Source organism: Podarcis melisellensis (genome assembly GCF_964234715.1).
Source record: "Podarcis melisellensis genome assembly, chromosome: 8".
In the NCBI taxonomy this organism is placed as follows: domain Eukaryota; kingdom Metazoa; phylum Chordata; class Lepidosauria; order Squamata; family Lacertidae; genus Podarcis; species Podarcis melisellensis.
The window spans coordinates 66,367,619-66,389,518 of record NC_138540.1 but is presented as its reverse complement, the minus strand read 5'-3'; the positions used below and the strand labels follow the sequence as shown (position 1 = coordinate 66,389,518).

At 47.1% G+C, this 21,900-nt stretch overlaps 1 protein-coding gene and 2 long non-coding RNA genes across 5 annotated transcripts in view; 1 reads left to right on the top strand and 2 right to left on the bottom strand.

Moving 5' to 3' along the window:
* Positions 1-21,900, top strand: part of LOC309375404 — a 113,819-nt gene that overhangs the window by 45,601 nt on the left and 46,318 nt on the right. The gene's annotated exons all lie outside the window — the stretch shown is intronic.
* Positions 1-21,900, bottom strand: part of AHDC1 (AT-hook DNA binding motif containing 1) — a 193,708-nt gene that overhangs the window by 170,121 nt on the left and 1,687 nt on the right. Inside the window, exon 1 of one of the 3 annotated variants that reach the window (XM_081920491.1) lies at positions 1,856-1,925. The exons of the other annotated variants lie outside the window; for them this stretch is intronic. Coding sequence (XP_081776617.1) covers positions 1,856-1,910 — 55 coding nt within the window. The 5' untranslated portion in view covers positions 1,911-1,925. Of the gene's footprint in view, positions 1-1,855; positions 1,926-21,900 lie in introns of those variants that run through there. 3 annotated transcript variants of the gene reach the window in all.
* On the bottom strand, positions 16,675-21,723 carry LOC309375388. Its single transcript, XR_014170894.1, has 2 exons — positions 21,575-21,723; positions 16,675-18,895 (listed from the first exon to the last, which is right to left on the bottom strand). It is a non-coding gene; the product is annotated as an uncharacterized lncRNA (long non-coding RNA).

Below are 21,900 nucleotides of genomic sequence, written 5' to 3'. Positions count from 1 at the left end.
AGATGCAGTTACACACACTTTGTTTTGCCCATCCCCTCCAACTCAGGCCTCTTTCGCTCACTTAATCATCTGCCGCTCTGCTTTCTTTAAACTGTGAGCTCCCCTCTGCAGGGCCATCAATTTAATACTTTGCAGGCTGCATCAAGGGTGCTGTAGGAGCAACTCCCCCGAATTTTCTTTTTCCGCACAGGGAGGGGAGAGAGAGAAAGACAGAGAGAAAGAGAGTGAGGGAGAAGTTATCCACAGGGATCAATTACACACGGGATCAGCTGCTTTTAAAGCCACCAAAGTGCTTAAAGGCAATCAGAACAATGGGCCTCCCAGAAATGGAAAAAACAGAACGGATGGTTAGCCCACACCCTCACATTCCCACAATGCACCAGCACCCACAAAGGAAGAGGCAAAACATTTCTTTGCACTTTGAAAGCTTAAAATCCAATCTAGCCTTGAGGCAAAGCTAGTCTTCTTCAGTTGGAGGAGGAGGGAGCAGAGTGCCCCCCCTCCTACTCACAACATGGTCCAACCCAGCCTCCTGTTGCAGAGCAAAGAAAGGAGGAAAACACACTTCCCATCCCAGATGCTTACAGAGCTGTAGATTGGTGCATTTAAATCACTTATATCTTTAGCTTCTCCTGCGCTAGCTATGGTTTTGTTATTTTTTGCACTGGTAATTAGGGGGTGGAACAGATGGCAGAGGGCTCATTTAAAGTAATGCATCCATTAAAACAACCTTCGCTGCCGGGGACTGTGTTCCACAAGGGTTGGCTTTCATTTGGGGTCCAGAGGGAAGAAGGCAGGGGAGAGGAACTGGACTTGGGAAAACAAACAAAACGGAGGCCCCATCTGCACTATATATCCACAGCAGCATCATACCAGTTTAAACAGTCGTGGCTCACCCAAAGAATTCTGGGAACTGTAGTTTGCTCAGAGTTGTTAGGTGACCACTATTCCCCTTCACAGAGCTACAGAGGGATCGATTGTTAAACCACTCTGAGAATTGTATTTATTATTTATTTATTTAACAAAAGTTATACACCACTTGATTGTAAAACAAACAACAATAACAACCCTCAAAGCAGTTTGCAAAAAGATAAAACAAGAAAATCAAGAAATTCACAATTGTACTTTAAAACACACCAAAGTTAAAATACTAAAACAGATTAAAATTACCTCAATTTTCTAACCACCTGAGCAGGCTTGTCTAAACAAGAATGTTTTCTGCAGGTGTCAAAAAGAGTACAGTGAAGACGCCTGCTTGATCTCAACAGGCCGGGAGTTCCAAAGTTCTTACAAATGAGTAATTGGTATTATGTGGCACTTGTAGTAGCGCCAATTCCACCAATCCAAGCAGTTGAGTGGGCAAACTGTGGGGTAAGGAGATCTCGTAGGTAAACTGGTCCCAAGTTGTTAAGGGCTTTAGATACCAATAGTAACACCTTGAACTTGGCCCAGTAGCAAATCGGCAATCAGTGCAAATCTCTGAGCACAAGTGTTATTTGATGACGGGGGTCTTGCTTCTGTCAGCAATCATGTTGCAGCATTCGGCACTAACTGCAGCTTTCAGATCAAGCGTGAGGGAAGCCCCACATAGAGTGCATTGCAGTAGTCCAGTTTTGAAGCAACCAACGCATGAACTACCATGGTGGCAATGCTTTCCTGGTCCAGGAAAAGATTTAGCTGTCAAACCAACCACAAGCCGGTAAAAGGCATTTCTAGCCACTGAGGCTACCTGAGCTTCCAGTGGCAGAGCTGGATTCAGAAGCACCCTCAAACTATGAAGCTGCTCCTTCAGGGAGATTGCAACCACTTCCAGGGCAAGTTACTTACCCATTTCTTGGACACTGGAGCTACTCACCTGCAATGCCTCCATCTTGCCAGGATTCAAGCTCAGCTTGTTTCTGCTCATCCATTTCCCTACTGCGTCCAGACAATGGCCGAGGGCCTCTCCTGATTCAGATGTAATGGAGAAACAGAGCTGAGCACCATCAGAATACTGATGGCACCTCACTCCAAAACCTCTAAAGACGGCTCCCAACCGGCTTCATGTAGGTCTTAAATAGAGCCGGTCCTGGAGGATACCATAGTCAATGGTATCAAATGCTGACAAGAGATCAAGAAACAGGAGCAAGGTCACACATCCTACTCTCTGCAAAGGTCTCCCATCAGGGAGACCAAGGATGACTCGGTTCTGTGGCCATGCCTAATGCCAGATGGAAATGGATCTGAATTGTAGCTCAGGGAGGGAAGTAGAGAGTCTCCTAACAACTTTTAGCAAACTACAGTTCCCAGGATTGTTGGGGGGGGGGGGAGCCATGGCTGCTTGAAGTGGTATGATACTGCTGTAAACGTATAGTGTAGGTGGGGCCTAAGACCTGAATGAATGGAATCCACGCAGACACAAACCCATTCTTCAGCAGCTGCGCTGCACCAAACAGGCAGAAGATTTACTATACTGTACATTGCACAGGATCAACTTTCTATCAGGCTGGCAAGCAGGGGGAGGGGGTGAAAACCACCTACAGAGCCTCTGCATAGTTTCAGGGGGCTGTTGAGATCAACTCCCCTATTCCAGCCACTGTTCCTGTATTTTCATCATCATGTGCCTTTTACTACTGCTCTTATCTTGCTTTCTACATCACCGGAGCAGTCAGTTTTTACCCAGCACCCTTTGCTGGCAATCACACCTGGAATTTGGTTTGGAAAATCCCTGAACTAAAAGCAACTTCATTACCAGAGTTATGTGTGCATTAAACAAAATTTTGATCAAAGTTTGCTCCTAGGTAACACTAATTCTGTGCCATGGGGGTGTGTGGTCTGATCATTTTGTACAAATCTGAAGATACCTGCACATATTTGCTTATTTTGGATAACTTATCTGGCATTTGCTAGCCCATGCAGAAGAAGGGGAGAGTACTCCAATTTCCACCTTCTTTCTGCTTAGTTCCATCTGCTACTACCCAGTTCCAGCATCAGGCATTGTCTACAAATTTTCAACCTAGTCATGAGGACTAGAAACCTGATGGAGTTTAAATAAAAAGTAAAGCCAGGACTTTATACGCCCAGAATGCCAAATGCTAGGCTCCCACGGCGCAATCACAGATTAACACACAGCCCCGAGCACTATCATCTTGATACTAGGGTGCCCAACATTTAGTCAACAGGGAACTCCCAAAACGAAGGAGCAACAGCTCCCAAAATCTCCCACGTGCCTCGTTTGGTTGACAAAGAGGGCACAAGAAACTCAGGTTGCTCTGGATTCATGCAGAATCGCATTGCCACATTTACCTAACAAAGAAGAAGCTGGTGCAAGATCTTCCTGCGCCTGAGGTGAAGGCTTCCATGCCAACTGGCATGACCTAGAAGGAGTCCTGCTAAAAAATGCGACAGGGTGGAAACTCAGAAGGTTCCTGTAGTTTTGCAATAACGCTGTTGCGGCAAGGGCAAAGCCAGCCTCCAGGCCTTTAGGAGACGCCTTGGATGTGCAACCACAGCCAGAGACTTTGCAGCATTTCAACAAACCGAGTCAACCGGTAGAACCCTCGCCAGAGATTGGAGGGGTGTGGTGAAGGGCACTGCCTAGGGGCAACCACAAGAATCCTGCAATCCTTGCCTCTGCCCTCCTCAACCTCAGCTCACCCCCCCACCTGAGCTCCTGCTCCCACAATGGAAACCTGAGGTAGGCCGAAAAGGAGCAATCACCATTCCAGGCAGCAGCGGCCTCTCCTGTTTCAGGCTCAGCTCCCAGGAGAGCTGGGGCAGGCTTTGTTCAGGAATTGGAGAATGGGCCAGAGAAAGAGAGAGAGAGAGACATGGTCCCTGCCAGCGCTTGTGTTTCACTCTCGTGGAATGCTGAGGAGAGGGGAGCGGAGCAGGAAGAGAGCCCCCCCAGCACCCCCACCCCTAACAAAGGGCTTTGGACAAGGGGAGGTGAGGGAGGGTTGCGGGGTTACAGCTCAGAAGCAGAAGGTATTTGTGCTAGGGTAGGGGTGCAGGATGACGGCTGGCTTTTGCAAGCAAGTTTTAGTCAACTACTGGGCATGTAAGGGAATGTGGATACTCACATGGGGGTAATTGAAGGACCATTAAGTTTGGGGCACACTCATCCACGTATACACCACGGGTATCTGTTGAGGGGAGCATGTTCATCAGCCCTCCATCCAGAAGAAAGTTCCAGAGAGTAAATTTCAGTGAACTGTATGAAACACATGTCTCAAAGGATGCAGCCTTTGCAGGATTGGAGCTGAGGGTTGGGCTTCTCACTACTTAATACCCCTTGCCAAGGCATCTTAGAAGCACAGCACCTTCCCATATACAGTGGTACCTCTGGTTAAGTACTTAATTCATTCCAGAGGTCCGTTCTTAACCTGAAACTGTTATTAACCTGAAGCACCACTTTAGGTAATGGGGCCTCCTGCTGCCGCCGCGCCACCAGAGCACGATTTCTGTTCTCATCCTGAAGCAAAGTTCTTAACCTGAGGTACTATTTCTGGGTTAGCAGAGTCTGTAACCTGAAGCGTATGTAACCTGAAGTGTATGTAACCCGAGGTACCACTGTACTTCAGTCATCATTAGAGCAATTATCGTCAGCCAAGTCCCATTAAAGGCAAATCCACAACTGTCGAACTGCTCCGTGCACCCACTAGGGTTTGGAGGAAGGCCAGCAATGCACAAGGGGATCCCAGGACCTGCTGTTATGTGGCAGAAAATGGCATGGTTCTGCAGAAAGCAGCATGAATGAAAAACTGGGGGGGGGGGTTCCCTTTGCACATAGGGTAAGGCTATTAATGGCTACTAGCCACAATGGCTACCTTCTGCTTCCACAGGCAGAACACCAGTCGCTGTTGCTCTCAAGCTATGATTGGGAGCTTCTCATAGACATCTGGTTAGCCACGGTGAGAAGAGGATATTGAAGTAGATAGAGGGGCCTTTGGCCTGATCCAGCAGGGCTCTTCTTGTACCCTTAATATTGGGATCCACTGCAGAGGATCACTTAACACCACCTCCAAATCATTTCCCAATCAACCAAGGCATTAACATGCATGGAGGAAGTGGGACACTGGAAATGATAGAAAAAGGAAGAGGGTCTGTATTCATGCACACAATGACGTGGACCCTGGACTACAGAACACGCCATGATAAAACGGTTTCAGTCAGCTGAAATTATAAAACAAGGTTCTTGGTCATGTTTATGAAGATGCCACTACATTTCCTATACTTGAACCAAAGGAGGAGGGTACTCTTCTCCAATCATAACAAAACATCCTCTTGCTGACTTCACAGGGATATAGAATCATGAGTAGAAGTGAGATTTGAAGTACACCTGCACTTGCCTTGGGGGCTTTGGAGGAAAGGGCAGGAAGAGAGGGAAACCACATATTTGTGCAGAGTATTTGCTAGCTGGCTGCCCCATCTGTCTGTTTTACACAAGCTTCTTCCTGCACCACTATCCCCTCTTTCGGAGAGAGAGAAGGATGGAAGGAAAACAATTGGGGAGGGTGGGAAGAAGAGAGGAGGAGGGAGAAATGAACAGGAAAGATTCCAACCCACCCAGTCCTGTTCAAATATTTAGCATGTGCTTGCTAGGTGTTTCTGCTGCCTTTAGGGTACCTTGGTGTTTGAAGCATCAGAGAGCAAAGAAAAGGAAAAATCGGGGGGGGGGGGCAGAGAGAAGAGAAAGAAGAGGTAGAAAAAAAATACAGAATGGACCAGTGCAAGAGGAAGCTTTTTGGATTGTGTCCATCTCCATTTAACGGCGAGCATTATGAGCACTAAGGAGTACAGATGGCTGCAGTGCAGAGCTAAGGGCAGAGCTGGGCGCCTGGGAGAGCAGGGGGTTAAGAGCAGAGAGAGAATGACTCCTCAAATTGCACCTGGAAAGCCTCCGAGTAGGGGAGAGGAAGAGAGCAGAGGCCTCCAGTGAGGATTTACACATTGGCTGGAAGGGGGGTGGGGAGGGAGAAGAGAGGCCTCTGGAATTTACCTTTGATCAGTCAGGCAGAGATGCCAGCCATGTGTTGAGCTGCACACCACTGACCCTGCAGACCCACATACCTTGCGCTCCAGGGAGCCCAGGGATATAGGTAGCAGTTCCCATTCTTGCTCACAAGGAGATGGCAGCTAGGGTTACACTAAGCAGGTCCCTCCAGGCTTGGATCCTGTTCCATTACAGTTCACATCAGGCATTTCAGGAGGACATCGCCCCCACCCACACGCCAGCCTGGCTGCCTCAGACACCTCCCTCCTTGCCCCCCCCCACCGAGTCCTCTTCCCAGCAATCTGTATTCCTCACAGACTCAGCAACCGCACACACAGCTACCTCAGAGCTGCCCAATGGCTCCCGAGTGACCCGGGGGACAGCAGGCAGCTGTGACACTTCAGTAGCCAATGTGAGCAGAAGGACTCTCTGCCTCGCTTTTCTTTTTTCTTTTTTTAACTAGCGCATTAAATGGCACTTTCGGCAAGGGGGGGTGCGTTACTGTCTGCCCTTGCTCTCTTTGCCTGCCCCTCATCCCTTCCAATATGGAATCTGACCCCTCAGTCCCAGCTTATTCCTCCAGAGGGTTGTCAGCCATTCAGAGGGTGTTTTATAAAAAAAAACAACCACACACCCCAGTCCAAAATAAGCTTCCTACTTATAAGGGGGTCGAGCTCCACTGGTATTTTCGTTGTTTCATGAAGGAAATAGAAGTTGTGAAGGTTTGGAACCGTGCATCTACACTAACTTTGATCAATCGTGCCTTCAATCTCAAAAAATAAAAATAAATGTTGAGGACTTCTGGAGGCAGAAAAGAGCAACTGCAACTTCTCCCGCCTCCCAACCACACATAAACTTTTGGTATTGTAGAATTCTAACACACAGTCTTGTTGATGCCCGTTCTGGAAACAACATGCAGAGAAATAAAAAGGTAGCCAACCCGATGTCCAAAATATCTGGAGGGCACTTGCTTGGCAAAGGCTAGTCTAACACAAATCATTACGGACTAGTGACTTGTTTGTCAGCCCATTTCTTATACTGTAATACTCAAATTAATGCAAGCAGACACTCACGACTATGGCAGTAGGGTTGCAATTGTCCTTCTTGGGTCTCCCACACACGACAACTGCCACATTTTAACAAAGCAAAGCTTGCTTCATGGCTACTATGAAAAACATGCAAGGCAAACTCCTTAACAGACGGCCAGGTGCTTAGGGGGCTGTGCAGCTCAGAAAGGGAATCCACACACCCTCACTGGTTATATGTTAGAAAGCAATGCTGGCAAGGGAAAGAGCCCACAGGACCAACGGGGCAGGGAACACCTTTCCTTAAGGTGCAGAACCACAACAGAACAGAGCATCTACATGGCCCACACAGGCCAGCAGACTGCGAAGGAAAGCAGAAAGCCCACAAAGGAGGCTAAGCAGCCAAAAAAAAAAAACAAGAAAAAGAGGGCTAGGGGTACATTAGTTCCTTATCTCTCACACAATTGACACCGGGGCAATGGGATAGCTCAGTTGGTAGAGCATATGGCTCTTAATCTCAGGGTCGTGGGTTCAAGTCAAACGCTGGGAAAGAGATTACTGCATTGCAGGGGGTTGGACTAGATGCCCCTTGGGTGCCTTCCAACAATTCTACGATGCTGGAAAGCCTGGGGAAGACACAGCTAGACAACATTACCTGCAATGTTGGTGGGATGGGGCCGCAGCTCAGGGATGGAGCACATGCTCTGCATGCAAAACATCCCGGTTTCAATCCCTGCAGAGCCACTGCCAGCCAGTGTAAAACAGGGGCAGCCAGTAGTGCCCTCCAGATGCGCTATTGTGTTGTCTTCTCCCTAACATGCTGCTGTCACAAGCCACGTATCCCCAGCTCCAACCAATACTTTGCACAGCCCTAGGAAAGAATGCCCCACACGATGGGTTTTCTGCCTGTTCCCACCAAAGCCCATTCCATGCATTTGCAGCCCTCATCAGCCTCTATCCACCAGTTCCACAAACCCAGCTGAATTCTTCCCTCCTTCCCCCTCGTCTCTCCGCCACTACCATAAATAAACCCTTTTTCCACACTTGGCATGTGCCCTCTGCACTCTCAGCTCCTCACCCGCTAAGTTCTACTTATTTAGCCTCTTCTGCTGCTGTTCCTTCAAGCCACCGTGGGTAACAAGGGCGGGGGGACAGGGAAGGAAAGATAATCACAAGTCAATTCATTCCATTTTGATGGCAAAACAATTGAAGAGCCCAATCTGACAAAGCATTAAAGGTCATTGTGATACCCCAAAATACAACCCCCTTAAAACATCACAAACATTCAGACTACATGGAACAACCTCCCCCCTCTGAAATAAGACAAGCACCAAATGTGATGCGTTTCCAGCCCTGGCTAATAACCTTACTTACTTTCCCAGGTCTTTGCAGACCATTGATATCAGCTGCTGATTTAAGGTATTCTGATATCTTTTAATATTGCTGGAAGCCACCTTTTGTGGGTTGTTTTGTGTTGTTGTTTCTGTAGAGTTTTACACATTAAAAAAAAAATACAAACACATTGCAAAAAGGACACAGTGTCAGAAAGAAAGAGCTACACCCCCTTAAAAAGAGTCTGTACTGTATCTCCCATCTTTTGCAAAAAAGAAAGGGATGCTGGCCACTATTTTATTTATTTTACAAAATTGATATACTGCTAACCAGAACAAAAGACATCTAGGCAGTTTATGCTAGTGTATGTAGGTATTGGGGACGTGGGTGGCACTGTGGGTTAAACCACAGAACCTAGGTCTTGCTGATCAGAAGGCTGGCAGTTCGAAACCCTGCGATGGGGTGAGCTCCCATTGCCCTGCCAACCTAGCAGTTCGAAAGCATGTCAAAGTGCAAGTAGATAAATAGGTACCGCTCCAGCAGGAAGGTAAACGGCATTTCCATGTGCTGCTCTGGTTCGCCAGAAGCAGCTTAGTCATGCTGGCCACATGACCCGGAAGCTGTATGCCGGCTCCCTCGGCCAATACAGTGGTACCTCTGGCTATATACTTAATTCGTTCCGGAGGTCCGTTCTTAACCTGAAACTGTTCTTAACCTGAAGCACCACTTTAGCTAATGGGGCCTCCCACTGCCACCGCGCCACCACTGCGCAATTTCTGTTCTCATCCTGAAGCAAAGTTCTTAACCCGAGGTACTATTTCTGTGTTAGCGGAGTCTGTAACCTGAAGCATATGCAACCTGAAGCATATATAACCCAAGGTACCACTGTAAAGCGAGATGAGCGCTGCAACCCTAGAGTCAGTCATGACTGGACTAATGGTCAGGGGTCCCTTTACCTTTATCTTTTTATGTAGGTATTATTACTGTTCTATTTCCACTGTTGGAGGTAGTACCGTAGATTCTGGCATATAAGACGACTTTTTAACCCCAGAAAAGAGGTTAAAAAGTTGGGGGTCGTCTTATACGCTGGGTATGGGTGGCGCGGTACGGAGGCCCCCCCCCCCCCGGTGCTGCGGCTGCTCCGAAGCTTTCTCCCGGCGTGGAGCTGCCCAGCGTATTAGGCGACCGGGCTTAGTAGACAAACCCCAAAATTGCAGCTGTCAATTGGGGGGGTCGTCTAATACACCTAGTCGCCTAATACACCGGAATCTACGGTGTACCTCCTTACACCAGCTGCTGGGACTTGCAGGTAGGCAGAGTGCAAGCTTCCCATAGGCATCTGCTTGGCCACTGTGAGAGCAGGCTGTTGGACTAGATGGGTCTTTGGCTTGATGCAGCAGGGCTCTTGAGTAATTAGAGTTGTACCAATTTTTTCCTTTCCTGCTAAAAAAAGAATGCTAAAAGCAAAAGAAGCCACACACAAAATCTCAAAATTATTTTATTTTATTTTTTTTTTAAAAGAGAGACAAATATGAATGCAAGCTGAATGGTGGCAAACAGGATGCAAGGGGAGAAGGACTTGGATTTCAAGGTTGCAGAACAGGTTCTTTTCTCTTTTCTCTACCAAGGCAACCTAAACTCATTGTAAAATTCAAATGCTGCTGTTGTGAAATCCACTGATAGAGCTTGTACACCTTCCCTCCTACAACAAAGCAGCATGCAGTTCTTATTTGCTATCAATTTCTTTGTGCTTGCTTCAGCTTTACACCTTTCTCTTCTCTTCTCATTATATTCCTACCGGAGTTGTCTGACTTAAGAGGGCAGTCAGTTCTTGAGCACTGTAGATGTGGGGTGGCGAAATGCCCTCCAGATACTCATAGACTACAATTCCCATCATCCCCTAACACTGGCCATGTTGACTGAGGCTGATGGGACTTGGCGAAACTGCTGTTCAAAATGCAAGTGTACCCATCTTGTCTCAGAAACAGATTTGCGTTCTCACCCATGCTATCAAGGTACAGACCTCCAATAATGGAAAAAAGTTTGAAGGTGCCCTCAGGACAGAGGACTGGATCTTCACTAGGAGTTTTGTGCCCAGCTGTATTATTAATTATTATTATTATGCTTCTGCTTCAGTGGAGGAAAGCAGATGAGCCGCCCCCCTTTCATGCAATGTAGATATCCAGAACTTGTAGGAAAACTTAACATATTTGCCATGTCCTACCTTGTAATCTCAGAGAACTCTTGATAAACACAGGTCACATCCCCACCGTATACTTAATGCACCTGGTTACCCCCGCAATAGTTCTGCGAACCATAGTTTACCCATGACAAAGTTGTAATTCTATGCAGCCTTAACAAAACTACAGTTCCCAGCACTCTTTGTGGAAAATCACATATGATATGCAGGCAGCCAAACAGTACAGTCCTGAAGTGAAATAATGAACTGTGCCACTTGAGGCTGTTATGTGTGGGATCATGTTACTGAAGAAAACCCCAAGGAAAATCTCATTACAGAGCTTTAAAAAAAACTAGTCAGAACCTCTCTTTGATGTTAGTTTTTTGTTTGACATGCAGAAATTTCTCCCTCCCACCCCTCAAATATGATATTCCCAGTCCCCTGCAGCCTGAAGTAGTGCAGTCCATTCAACCCCCTCATTCGACTGCATAGGTGGACTAGGTCCCTGAGCTTTTCAGCCAATGGAGCTGGGTTCCCTGCACATGTGCTAAAAGGCTGTGCTCGCCCCACCCCACCCCACCCCCACCAGCAAAGTCCCCAGCGGAATTTCAACTTTGCTGTGTATTGCATGTGTTTTCAAACCCCACCTGCTGATCCCATTCACAGTCCCCTTTGAGCAGCAGTGTAACCAAACACCAGCTCCCACATACCAACTGGTGGGTGCCATTTGGGAACAGCCAGCAACCCTTTCCCTTGAGGAACAGGAGCTGCAGATTCTCACTAAACGGCATCTCCGCCATCATTTAGCCAGCACCATCCTACTCTGCTATGCACCTGGATCTGCAACACCAGCTGCCTCTCCGAACTCCCTTTCCTGCGAGGGCCGCCCCATCGTCCACTCCCATACCTCTCCAAAGCACCACCACATTATCCACCTCTGGGAGCAAATATGCACCAGCTAACTAAGGCTGTGGAAAAAAACACCCAGGTGTGTTTGCACCGCCTTCTACTGAAGTTCCAGGGTAGGGAAGAGTGTGGGTGAGCGAAAGAGAGATGTTCCTCCATGCTGATAGTGAGATCAGAGGAACACAGGAAGCTGCCTTAGGTTATGTCAGATCATTGGTTCATCCGACTCATTATTTACACTGACCAACAGCAGCTCTCTGGGGTTTCAGGCACAGATTCTCTCCCAGCCCCACCTGGAGATGTCAGGGATTGAATCAGGGACTTTCTGCATTCGTGGCAGATGCTCAACTGCTGAGCTGTGGCCCCTTCTCCTAAATTTCATCATCTCAAAGTCACCAGTTCAGATCCCAATGTCACTGCTTCTCAACCTCCTCCTCCCATCTACTGGAGATAATACTGGCCTGCTGTGTTGTATTCAGGTACAGTGAATTAGCCATGCACTTTCCCCTTTAGCGCAGCTCGGACTCTGAATGACGCTCCCTCCTAAAGGGATAGTCAGTGTGGCACTCTCCCCATCAGCCCTGGCCAGCATGGCCAACTGTCCACCAATGTCTGGACCCGAGCCTAACAACATGTCTGCCATTCCCACTTTATTACATTTTGAAATGTTCGGGTTTTTTCCCCTTGAACATTGATTAAGCTGCCCTGGAAACATTTATTTAAAGAGAGGTGTAAATTTATTAACAAAACAATAAGATGCCACGGCATCAAGGGTTTTAAAATTGGAGATTGTCTACAGCCTAACTCTAATCTGCTCTGCTGTGGCTGTTGCCTTCACCTGCCTTTAATTATTCTGATGCTGTATTTTGAATTTTTTAATTGATTACTGCATGCTGTGTATTATTATTACTACTATTACTACTACTATTTATTAGATTTCTTACCCGCCCATTAAGATAAGGTCCCAGGGCAGGTTGCAGCAATTTGAAAATACCTTTTAAAAAAAACAGTATAAAACAAATTACAGCCAGTAGAATATACTGTGGCACCTCTGGTATCTTTAGGCCACCTCTGGTATCAGCATATTAAAGGCAGGCTCCCAGTCCAGTGTGGGAGAATAAAAAGTTTTTAGACTGATGCTTGCAGGGCACCAATACTGGTGCCTCATAAGCCTGGGGAAGAGTGTTCTGTAAATGGAGCAGCAGCAGCACAAAAAAGGCCCTTATCCCAGTCTGCACCTACCTACAGTCATACAGAGGAGAGCCTTCTAAACAGAGCTGAAAGATTAAGACAGGTTCAATGGGAAAAGGCGGCCTTTCAGGCGGACGACAGGTTACATCAGGGCTGTATGAACATTAATAATAATAATAATAATAATAATAATAATAATAATAATAAATTTTATTTATATCCCGCCCTCCCCAGCCGAAGCCGGGCTCAGGGCGGCTAACAACAATAAAACAGTACAAAAGTACAGCACAAACAACACTCTAAAACCATTCATTATAAAATTAATTGGAGGATCTAGTTTGGTTTTTTATGGGGTTCACTGTCCAGGGTCTGGAGCAAATCAATGGCTTAAAGCAAGTCAATGGGTTATAGAATTATAGAACTGGGTGCCCCTGTGCAGGCACGCCCTCAGCCCAGGAACTGAGCTCAGGGCCCTCACACCCTACAAAATCCACTCCTTGTCTTCCCCTCCCCATGACGTTTATTGCTTTAGCAGCATAATTCAGGAATACAACGAGTCTTCTGGTGGTTGCTTTGGAAGTCCATTTCCAATTTACCCCAGATCATTACCAGGATATCCTGATCTCTATTTTGCCTACCTCTGGGCTACAATGAAAGGTTCACCTAGGCCTGAAGCATCTCCGATTGACACCCATGCATCCTTTTCTCAAAATACACCCAAGTACAAGTACATGACAGTAACCACAATTTTCTACAGACAGCAAGTGACGCCATCCATCCATCCCCCGCTCACTCGCTCTCTGTTTTAAAGGCCTCATAATTACAGCAATTATTTACTACAGTAATTACAGCTTAGGGAAGAAACAGAAGTGAAGTAGTTATGGGGCAAAATAATTCAGATACAACTACTTTGGGTTTAAAACAACATCAACAGAAGAGCAACATGAACATACTCCCGAATCCTGCTCTATTAACCTCTTAGCTGGTGTCATCTTCTGAAGTTCATATGGCACTGTATGGACACAATGTCAAAGGAGAAACAACATAGTATTGCCAGGGCCGATCCTACCATTAGGCAGAATGAGGAGGCTGCCTCAGGCAGCTGATTTTGAATATAATGAAAGGACAGCAAATTGCTGGTTACTTAATTTATTGTTTTTGTATTTTTACCGGCAGGGAGGGGGGAAAGGTGCTTGTGGTATTTTCTGCCTCGTGAGAAATAACTTGGCCGCCCTTGGACGCTATGCACCTTGACTCAGGTGGGTGAGGGACACTATTTGAGTCTCTGCCTTAGGCAGCAAAATATCTTAGGCCAGCCCCAAGTATTGCTCCCTGGGATGTCTAATACAAAGATATGGCTGGGCTTCAAAATGCCAAAACTTCTTATACAAGAAGAGCTGGAAGATTTGCAAGGTAATCCCAGCCATGTCTACTCAGAAGTAAGTCCTGCTGAATTCAATGGGGCTTATTCCTGGGTAGGTAGGGTTCAGAGTTCAGCTTTAGTGTATTTTACCCTGAAAGTAATTAATACTTTACAAACATTTTGTGGAAATATGCCTAGAGACAGGATTTTTGTTTTGGAACCAAGTGCTGTAAAACTTGCCAGAAAGGATATCTATATTCTTTAAAATAAATAAAATAGAAAGGCTAACAAAACCAAGGTAACACCTTAATACCAATATCATTAGAGGTCTATCCTTTCCTTCCTCTAACACAGAGTTTCCCAAACTTGGGTCTCCAGCTGCTTTTGGACTGCAACTCCCATTATCCATAGCTAGCAGAACCAGTGGTCACGGATGATGGGAATTATAGTCTAAAACCAGCTGAAAACCCAAGTTTGGGAAACCCTGCTATAATGAAAGGATGGGGAACCTCTGGCCCTCTGGAGGCTGTTGAACTACATCCCCCCACCATCCCTGACTATTGGCCATGCCAGTTAAGGCTGATGGGAGTTGGGAGTCCAACATCTGGAGGGCTAAAATTTCCCCACCCCTGCTCCAATACAACAGGCACTAGAGATGCATCTGCCAACTGTTCCTTTCCAACTCTACAGTTCTATGATTCTATGATACCTCCCAGTTCATTCCTGGTGTAGGATACTTAAGTTTTGGTCAGCTGATAGAAGCATGAATTGTCCCTGCAGAGAAAACACTCCTACTTCACCTGATCCAAGCCAAGCCAAAACAGACCCCAGATCCAACTTAAAATAAGCACCACCTAAACTCATACTATGCTGCATGACTGATGCTAGAACTAGGCATGCAAGCTTTAGACCCAGTTTGGAGCTTTATCACCCAATAAAGCATCAAGGGAAAGGCAAGTACCTTTTTGCCCCAAGACACCAGCCCTGCTATGGTCCCCAGCTGTTTGCTTACTGCTAGCCACATAGACTGGCAAGGGTCTGCAGCAGTGCATGTATCTTGGGAGCACCAAGTCAATGCTCTCAATCCCTGGACTGATACCTAGACGGGTATCGTGGGTAAGGAATACAGCTCAGAAGCAGAGTTGCCTTGCATGCAGAAGATCCCAGGTTCAATCCCTAGAATCTCCAAATAGGACTGGGAGAGACTCCTGCCTGAAATCCTCTCAGTTAGTATAGAAAATAGTGAGCTTGTTGGACCAATTGTTTGACTCAGTATAAAGGCAGCAACCTATGTTAGCTAGCCTTGAGAAGACCACTACCTTCTCTGTGGAACAGCAGGAAAGACCAAATTCCAAAGCACCAAGGCTGAAGCCAAAGCTGATTCTTTTAAGAGAGCATGCATAGAATTAGCCACATATGCTTTTGTAACAGGCACTAGAGTCAAACACTCCAGTAGGAAGGGATGTTGTTCAGTGGCATAGAATTTGCTTGAATGCAGAAGGTCCCAAGTTCAATCCCTGGCATTTCCAGGTAGGGCCAGGAGAGACTATTGCCTGAAACCCTGGAGAGCGCCACTGCCAGACAGCATGTGGACCAAACTGAGCTTGATGACCAATGGTCTGAGTCAATATAAAGAAGCTTCCTGTGTTCCTATAACTGTAGCAGTACCCAAAAGCCTGGTTGCCTGCTAATTTGCAAAAGAAATGCCAGTAGACAGATATTTTTAAACTAGCATTTTACTGTAAAGGGAAACAACTGTAAACAAATACATCAGCAGACGTTTGGATATATGTTGTGGTAGAATGCACCACATATTAAAGTTTTGTGTTCTAGTATGCATCCAAGAGCAATCCACAATTTGATGCACTTGACACTAGAAACTGAGCTCAAGAGGTTGCCCCTTATGACAGAGGTCTGTAGGTTAGGCATGGAAAGAGACCTGGATAATAACCCTCAACTCCTTTACAGTGAATAAGCCACACTGAAAATAATGGGATTTGCTTCCAAGGAAACATGCATCAGATTCGTGGCCTACAGTTCTTGTGAATGACTCGAGCAGGGGAGATGCCACCACTAGGAATAAACATGCAGTTACATCCATGCAATGGGGCTTTTCATCACAACAATCTGTGCAAAGTACTAGCACATGCTCACATCCAACACCGTGTGATACTCATTCATTTGGATGATCATACAAGTTCAAGAATCTTGTATCTTGTCTCCCATAACCCCATCACGCATGCAGCATGAATCATGCATCATGGTCACCATATTCATGCTATACTACAAACGAGGCAGACAAAACGCTAATACGTGAATGGCCTGAAGAACACTGTCAGTTTCCATGCACCATGGCAGATTTTGCATTGTTGTTGTTTTTTAAAAAAGTGTGACTTAACTTTTTGAAGTGGATGCTGAACTCTTAACAAAACCCCACTGTGACCTTTGGAGGGGACAGCGATAAGATAGCAGCACCGGAAGCTGCCATATACCAAGTCAGACCATGGACCCATCTAGCGCGGTATTGTTTACACTGATTGGCAGCGGCTGTCCAGATCTTCAGGCAAGGTTCTCTCCTGGTCCCACTTGGAGATGCCAGTGATTGAACCAGGGTTCTCCTGCATGCAAAGCAGATGCTCTACCACAGAGCTACAACCCTTCCCAATATCAAGAATACTTACATCACAAGTCTTTGACTATCCAGAATATTACTATACTATTTTATTTTTTAAGGTCATGTTTGAATGACAGAGGTTGATTAATTGCTTCAAAAGCATAAAGCAAATTAGACTATCAAGAGCATCCCCCTTTGCCAGGACTGGCAACATGCATGATGAGGAACTTGCAAGTCCATGGATGCAGATTATCCAAACTGACTAAATTTAACCCCTTTCTCCTAGAAGGAAAAAACACACACATGCGTGAAACGAGAAAACAGCAACAGTCCTCCTCCTCCCCTCTGTTATCTGCTCCTCCAAAGAAAGGAGGGTGGAATCATCATATGAGGAACTTTGCAATTTCCAAGGATGTGCAGAATATCTAACGGAGTCTCTCTCTCCTCTTGGCCTGCACAACTTATAACCCACCAGTCAGACGTGTCAGGTGCTTTGACATTCCCATATCTCTGGGCAGGTGGCAAAATAACAACACAGGATATGGATGCCCAGCAGGGTGGCATGCATGGTTGGCAGAGCACATTCACTTTAGTAAGGCACTAACTGAGCAGGGCTACGCTACCCACCACTCATCCACAACCACCAGTGCAAGAACCAGGCACCCCAACCCTGGTGCCCTCCAGATATAGTTGGACTCCAGCTCCTATCATCTCCAAACCATATGGTCAGGGATGATGGGAGTTGTGGTCCAGCAACACCTGGAGGAAACTAGGTTTGGGGAAGGTTGCTTTAGAATAATCTTACTTGTTAACCACCACCAGAATCCCTAATCTCCATGATAGGGACATTCTCAGTCTAGAAAGTAAACATACTCCTCTTCTTCACGTATCACCCAAATGAATTCCTACCATAAAACAAGGTGGGACAGAAGCTTCAAGCAGTGGGTTTGGAGCACTAGTAAGGGTGACAGACAAACAGGCCTAGCTCCATGGTTGGCATGATCTAGTAGGTAGGTCTCCTGCACAAGCTTGCCAAAATTATAGGGAACTTTCCTGCAAATTCTGCCTCTGGTTTTAGTGTGCACTGTCTCAAGTTGTTCTGGCCCTGCTCTCACTCTTCCACCACATCAGTGCAACTTTAAAAAAAAAACAACAACAACAACCCACCTTTATTCATCCTTATTTCCAATGACAACAAGAGGTTCCCATACTGTTAGTCCCCCTTGCTATTTGAATTGATGAATTGGCTCTGAAGCAGCTTGAAACATCTCTGCTCAACAACTCCTTGGGATTTGTTTTAACAGGTAAGATAGTTCTATCCTGGCTGAGTGAGCCATGGTATCCTGTGAAGTTCATGGCACTGACCAACCAACAGGTGACCACACAGAAGGCTCCTACAAAACGGAGACCCGTTCTAATATTAAACAACCGCCCCCAACCTGGTGGCTTCCAGGTGGTTTGTTGGGACTACAACTCCCATGATCCACTGATCATGCTGGCTAGGGTTGATGGGAGTTTTAGTCCCAAATAAACATCTGGAGGGAACCAGGTTGAGCGGGAAGGCTACTTCAGCACTTCAGCTAAAAGTTCCATAGGAAGGCCTGTTGCCCAGAGGACTCATTCATCACAAGCTGGAATACAGGCCAGAGGTGTTTTTAGACTGAGATTCCCAAACCACTCAGCACTCTTCATCCCCCTCACATTCTTGCCAGAGCATGCACCCAGGGCAATATGACCTGGACATTATTCCACACAGCTAGAATTATGCCTTCGGACAAGGCCTTGACGTACACACCCCAACCAAACAAAAAGTAGCTTCCCCACCATCACCCCTATTCCCAGACCCCCATTCCTCAGTCCCGGATCTCATTACAAACACAGTCCACCCCACAACACAAACCTGTTTATCAAGACACTGGTCTCCTTCTCTGTCTCCCTCTCTCTAGCGCTTTAGAGGCTCCGTTTCCACTCGGCTGACACACTCTATTTATAGATGCTTACCATTCTCCCAGATCTTTCTTCAGGATCTCAGCAGAAATAGACCACCCCCAGGTCCCTGAAGCCTCTCTCTGAGGCAGCTAGGGCAAGGACGCCAGCCAGCCAGCCCCCTCTAGGCCACCCATAACTTTCCACATACTTCCACCTCCTTGTCTCTGCCCGGCTCCTGTTCCAAAATGTTCCATTATGCCCTTGCCTCTGCCCAAGGCACAAACTAGTCCCCCTCCAGCAAGCCTTTTCAGGCTTCCAGTTGCAATCTATATCTCTGGCACGCAGCCCTAGGATGTCCATAGTCCTGTCCTCAGGTACACCACTGTTAAAAAGAAAGAGAGAGAGAGAAAGGCGGTGTCACTTAACTGAAAAAAAATATACGACAAGAGCAGGTTTTGATTCTTTCTCAGGGCAAAACTGACCTAAAGACAGTCACAAGCAGAAACACACAATCAGTGTGTTTGGGCTCATTTGGGGCACAGAGGTGCAACTGAGTAAAGCTTGAATTTGTGGCACACCGTCCCATACAGCCCAGTGGATCATAGCTGAGCGGCACAGCTCAGAAAGTTCTTTGCATGCAGAAAGTTCAATCCCCCATACCTCTAGGTAGGGCCAGGAGCGACATGTGCCTTAAACCCTGGAGAGCAGCTGCCAGTCAGGGCAGACGATACTGAGCTAGGTAGACCAGCAGCCTGAATTAGTAGAAGACAGTTTCCTATGTTGCAGTGAGCATATGAAGCTGCTTCCTACAGATCCAGACCACTGGCCTATCTATCCTAGCAACATCTTACACCACAGTGAGCTTGGTCTTGCACAGAGGTCTTTTGCCACCCAGAGATGCAAGTTCCTTTTAACAGGAGCTGCCGAGGACCTTCTGCATGCACGGCATGTGCTCTACCAGCAGAGTGAGGGCCCCTCCCCAGTGGGATGTTTCTTGGCATAAACAGAAAGGAGACACCTAGGAGCTCATTAAAAGCAACTCCACATGTACATCATCCTCCAAACAGAGTGGCTGTGGATTTGCTTTACACTCTTGTAAAGAACCTGAGAATCCAGCTTCAGGACCCTCCCGCCTCCACCATGACCGGCACTCTCTCATCACATACCACTGAACTCAGTCCAGCTGGGGATGAGAGAACAGACATGTCAAGTCTTAGGCAAGTGAGAAGTGTTCAGACACAGCTCTCCCTTGTTAGTGAAACTTTCTCCATGCAAAGCTATGTCAACAGACCTTGACAACTAAAACCTCAAAGGCTTAATTCAACTATCGCCCAGTGCACCTCATCAGCCAAATTGTTGCAGCTAATTTATTCCTGCATGGGCCCAAGCGTTTTGATTTAGCTTGCTCTGCGAGACAAAGTAGAATATCTAAAGACAGGAGGAGGAGAATCCACACCCCCCCCCCCAGAAAGAAGGCGGACTCAATTCTCTCCCAGGATGTTTACAAGCCCCACACATCAGACTAAGATTTCCCCATAGGGTTAGACGCAAGCACCAAGAAGATGGTTGTAAAGGCTACAGTCCAATGTACATTTACTTGAGAGTAAGTTCTCCTGAGTCCACATGCATAGAACTTTAGTGCTCAAAATACCAAACTTAAGAAAAGAAAATGACATTCTTTAAGAGAGAGATTGGAAAGCCTTGGGGCTCCCCCCCCCCCCGCAACAGGAAATTCATCTGTGCAACAACACACACACCAGTGTAATCAGCCTAGAGCTCTTCCAAGGAAGGGCAGGATAAACGAGGTGATCAATAAACAGACACCACACCACGCTTCAGATGCCTTGCCCCATTTTGGCAGGAAGCAAAGTAATTAAGAAGTCTCTGCACAAAATTATAGACTCAGGCTGCAATTCTATGCATGCTTACCTGCAAGTAAGACCCGCTGAAGGTGAGAGAACTAACTTCTGAGTGAAAATAAAAATATGCTCGGGGTTGCACCGCTTCTCCCTCTCACACACACTCAGGTGGCACATTAGAGCTTTAAAGGGAATCAGTCAGGAACTTCGGTGCCTTCCTTCATTTGATTTAAGCTAGAAACCACCTGCCTTCTAGTGGACAGAACCCTGCCTGGCAGCTGTCACTCAACACCCCACTCCACCCCACCTCCCGCGCGCTTGTATGGAGGAAAGAAAAAGGTTATCCCCAAGTGCTTTATTCTGCCTACTGAAAGAATTGCATTCTCGCACCACCAATTTATTTGCGTGTCCGAGGCAACTGCGCTACAGGTCCGGTTCTCGCCCGCACCCCCACCCATTCCCACAGCTTGCCAGCAAACCCCACGCTGCTGAGGAGGACCTGTTTTGCAGGATCTTCCTCCTCCACCGTGACCCTTCAACTCTTCCGCCCCCCTCCCTTCTTGCGATCGATGGGTCCCTTCGCAAAGTACAGCCACGGTGATCTTGGAGAGGGGTGCCGCTGGGCGGGGGGGGGGGGGAGCGCACGAGAGAGAGAAAACAAACTCTACAGAGGAGAGAGGACGCAACTTCACCCTTTCTTTCCCAGGGAGGTTCCGCAGGGCGCTTCCGTCCCCAGTTGCGCCTCCCCGCCAGTCCCCACATGCTGAAATAATAAGGGATTGTTTGCCTTCGAGAGCTTCCACTCTCCCCCCCCCGCACAACTCCTTCCTTTCTCAAAGCATCTCCTCCTCCTCCCCCACCGCCTCCCTCTAGTCTCTTCCAGTGCCCCCCCCCCGCGCGCGCGCCAGTAAACAGATCCGCTTACTCCGAGCCTTCTCAAATGCAAACCCTCCTTTGCTTTTTGCGTCGCGCAACCCCCACCTCCATCTGCATGTGCGAAGCCAGATTAATGTTTACACCTAAAGCGATTTCGGGAGCAATTTAAAGAGCGGCGGGGGGGGGGGGAGAAAAGAAAGTGGCGGCTGATGATCAGCACATTGCATGGGGGGGGGGGGGGAGAGAGAAAGAGAACAACTGAAGAGGAATCGCTTAGGAAAGGAGAAAGAGGGAGGGAGCGAAGGCAGGAAATAAAAAGAAACAACCTTTTTTTGCGCTTCAAGTGTCTTGCTCCAACTGCCAAGGTTTTGCTCACACTGGTTGAGACAAAAGGCTGCTTCATACGGACTACACACTAGTTGGCTTTTTTTTAAAAAAAAAAATCAAATCATTCATTTCTTGCTTCCCTCCGCCGCCGCCGCCTCCCCCCCCCCCATCCCTCTTTCCAACCCCATTGATACTTTGCTGCGCCCACATGCACGCCGTGGAGCCGTGGGTGGACTGGGGGTGTTCCTCTCCCCCCCTTCCCAGCCAAAGCCATGGGGTTTGTTTTTTTATATATATAGAAAAATCAGAACTAGGGTGGGAAAGG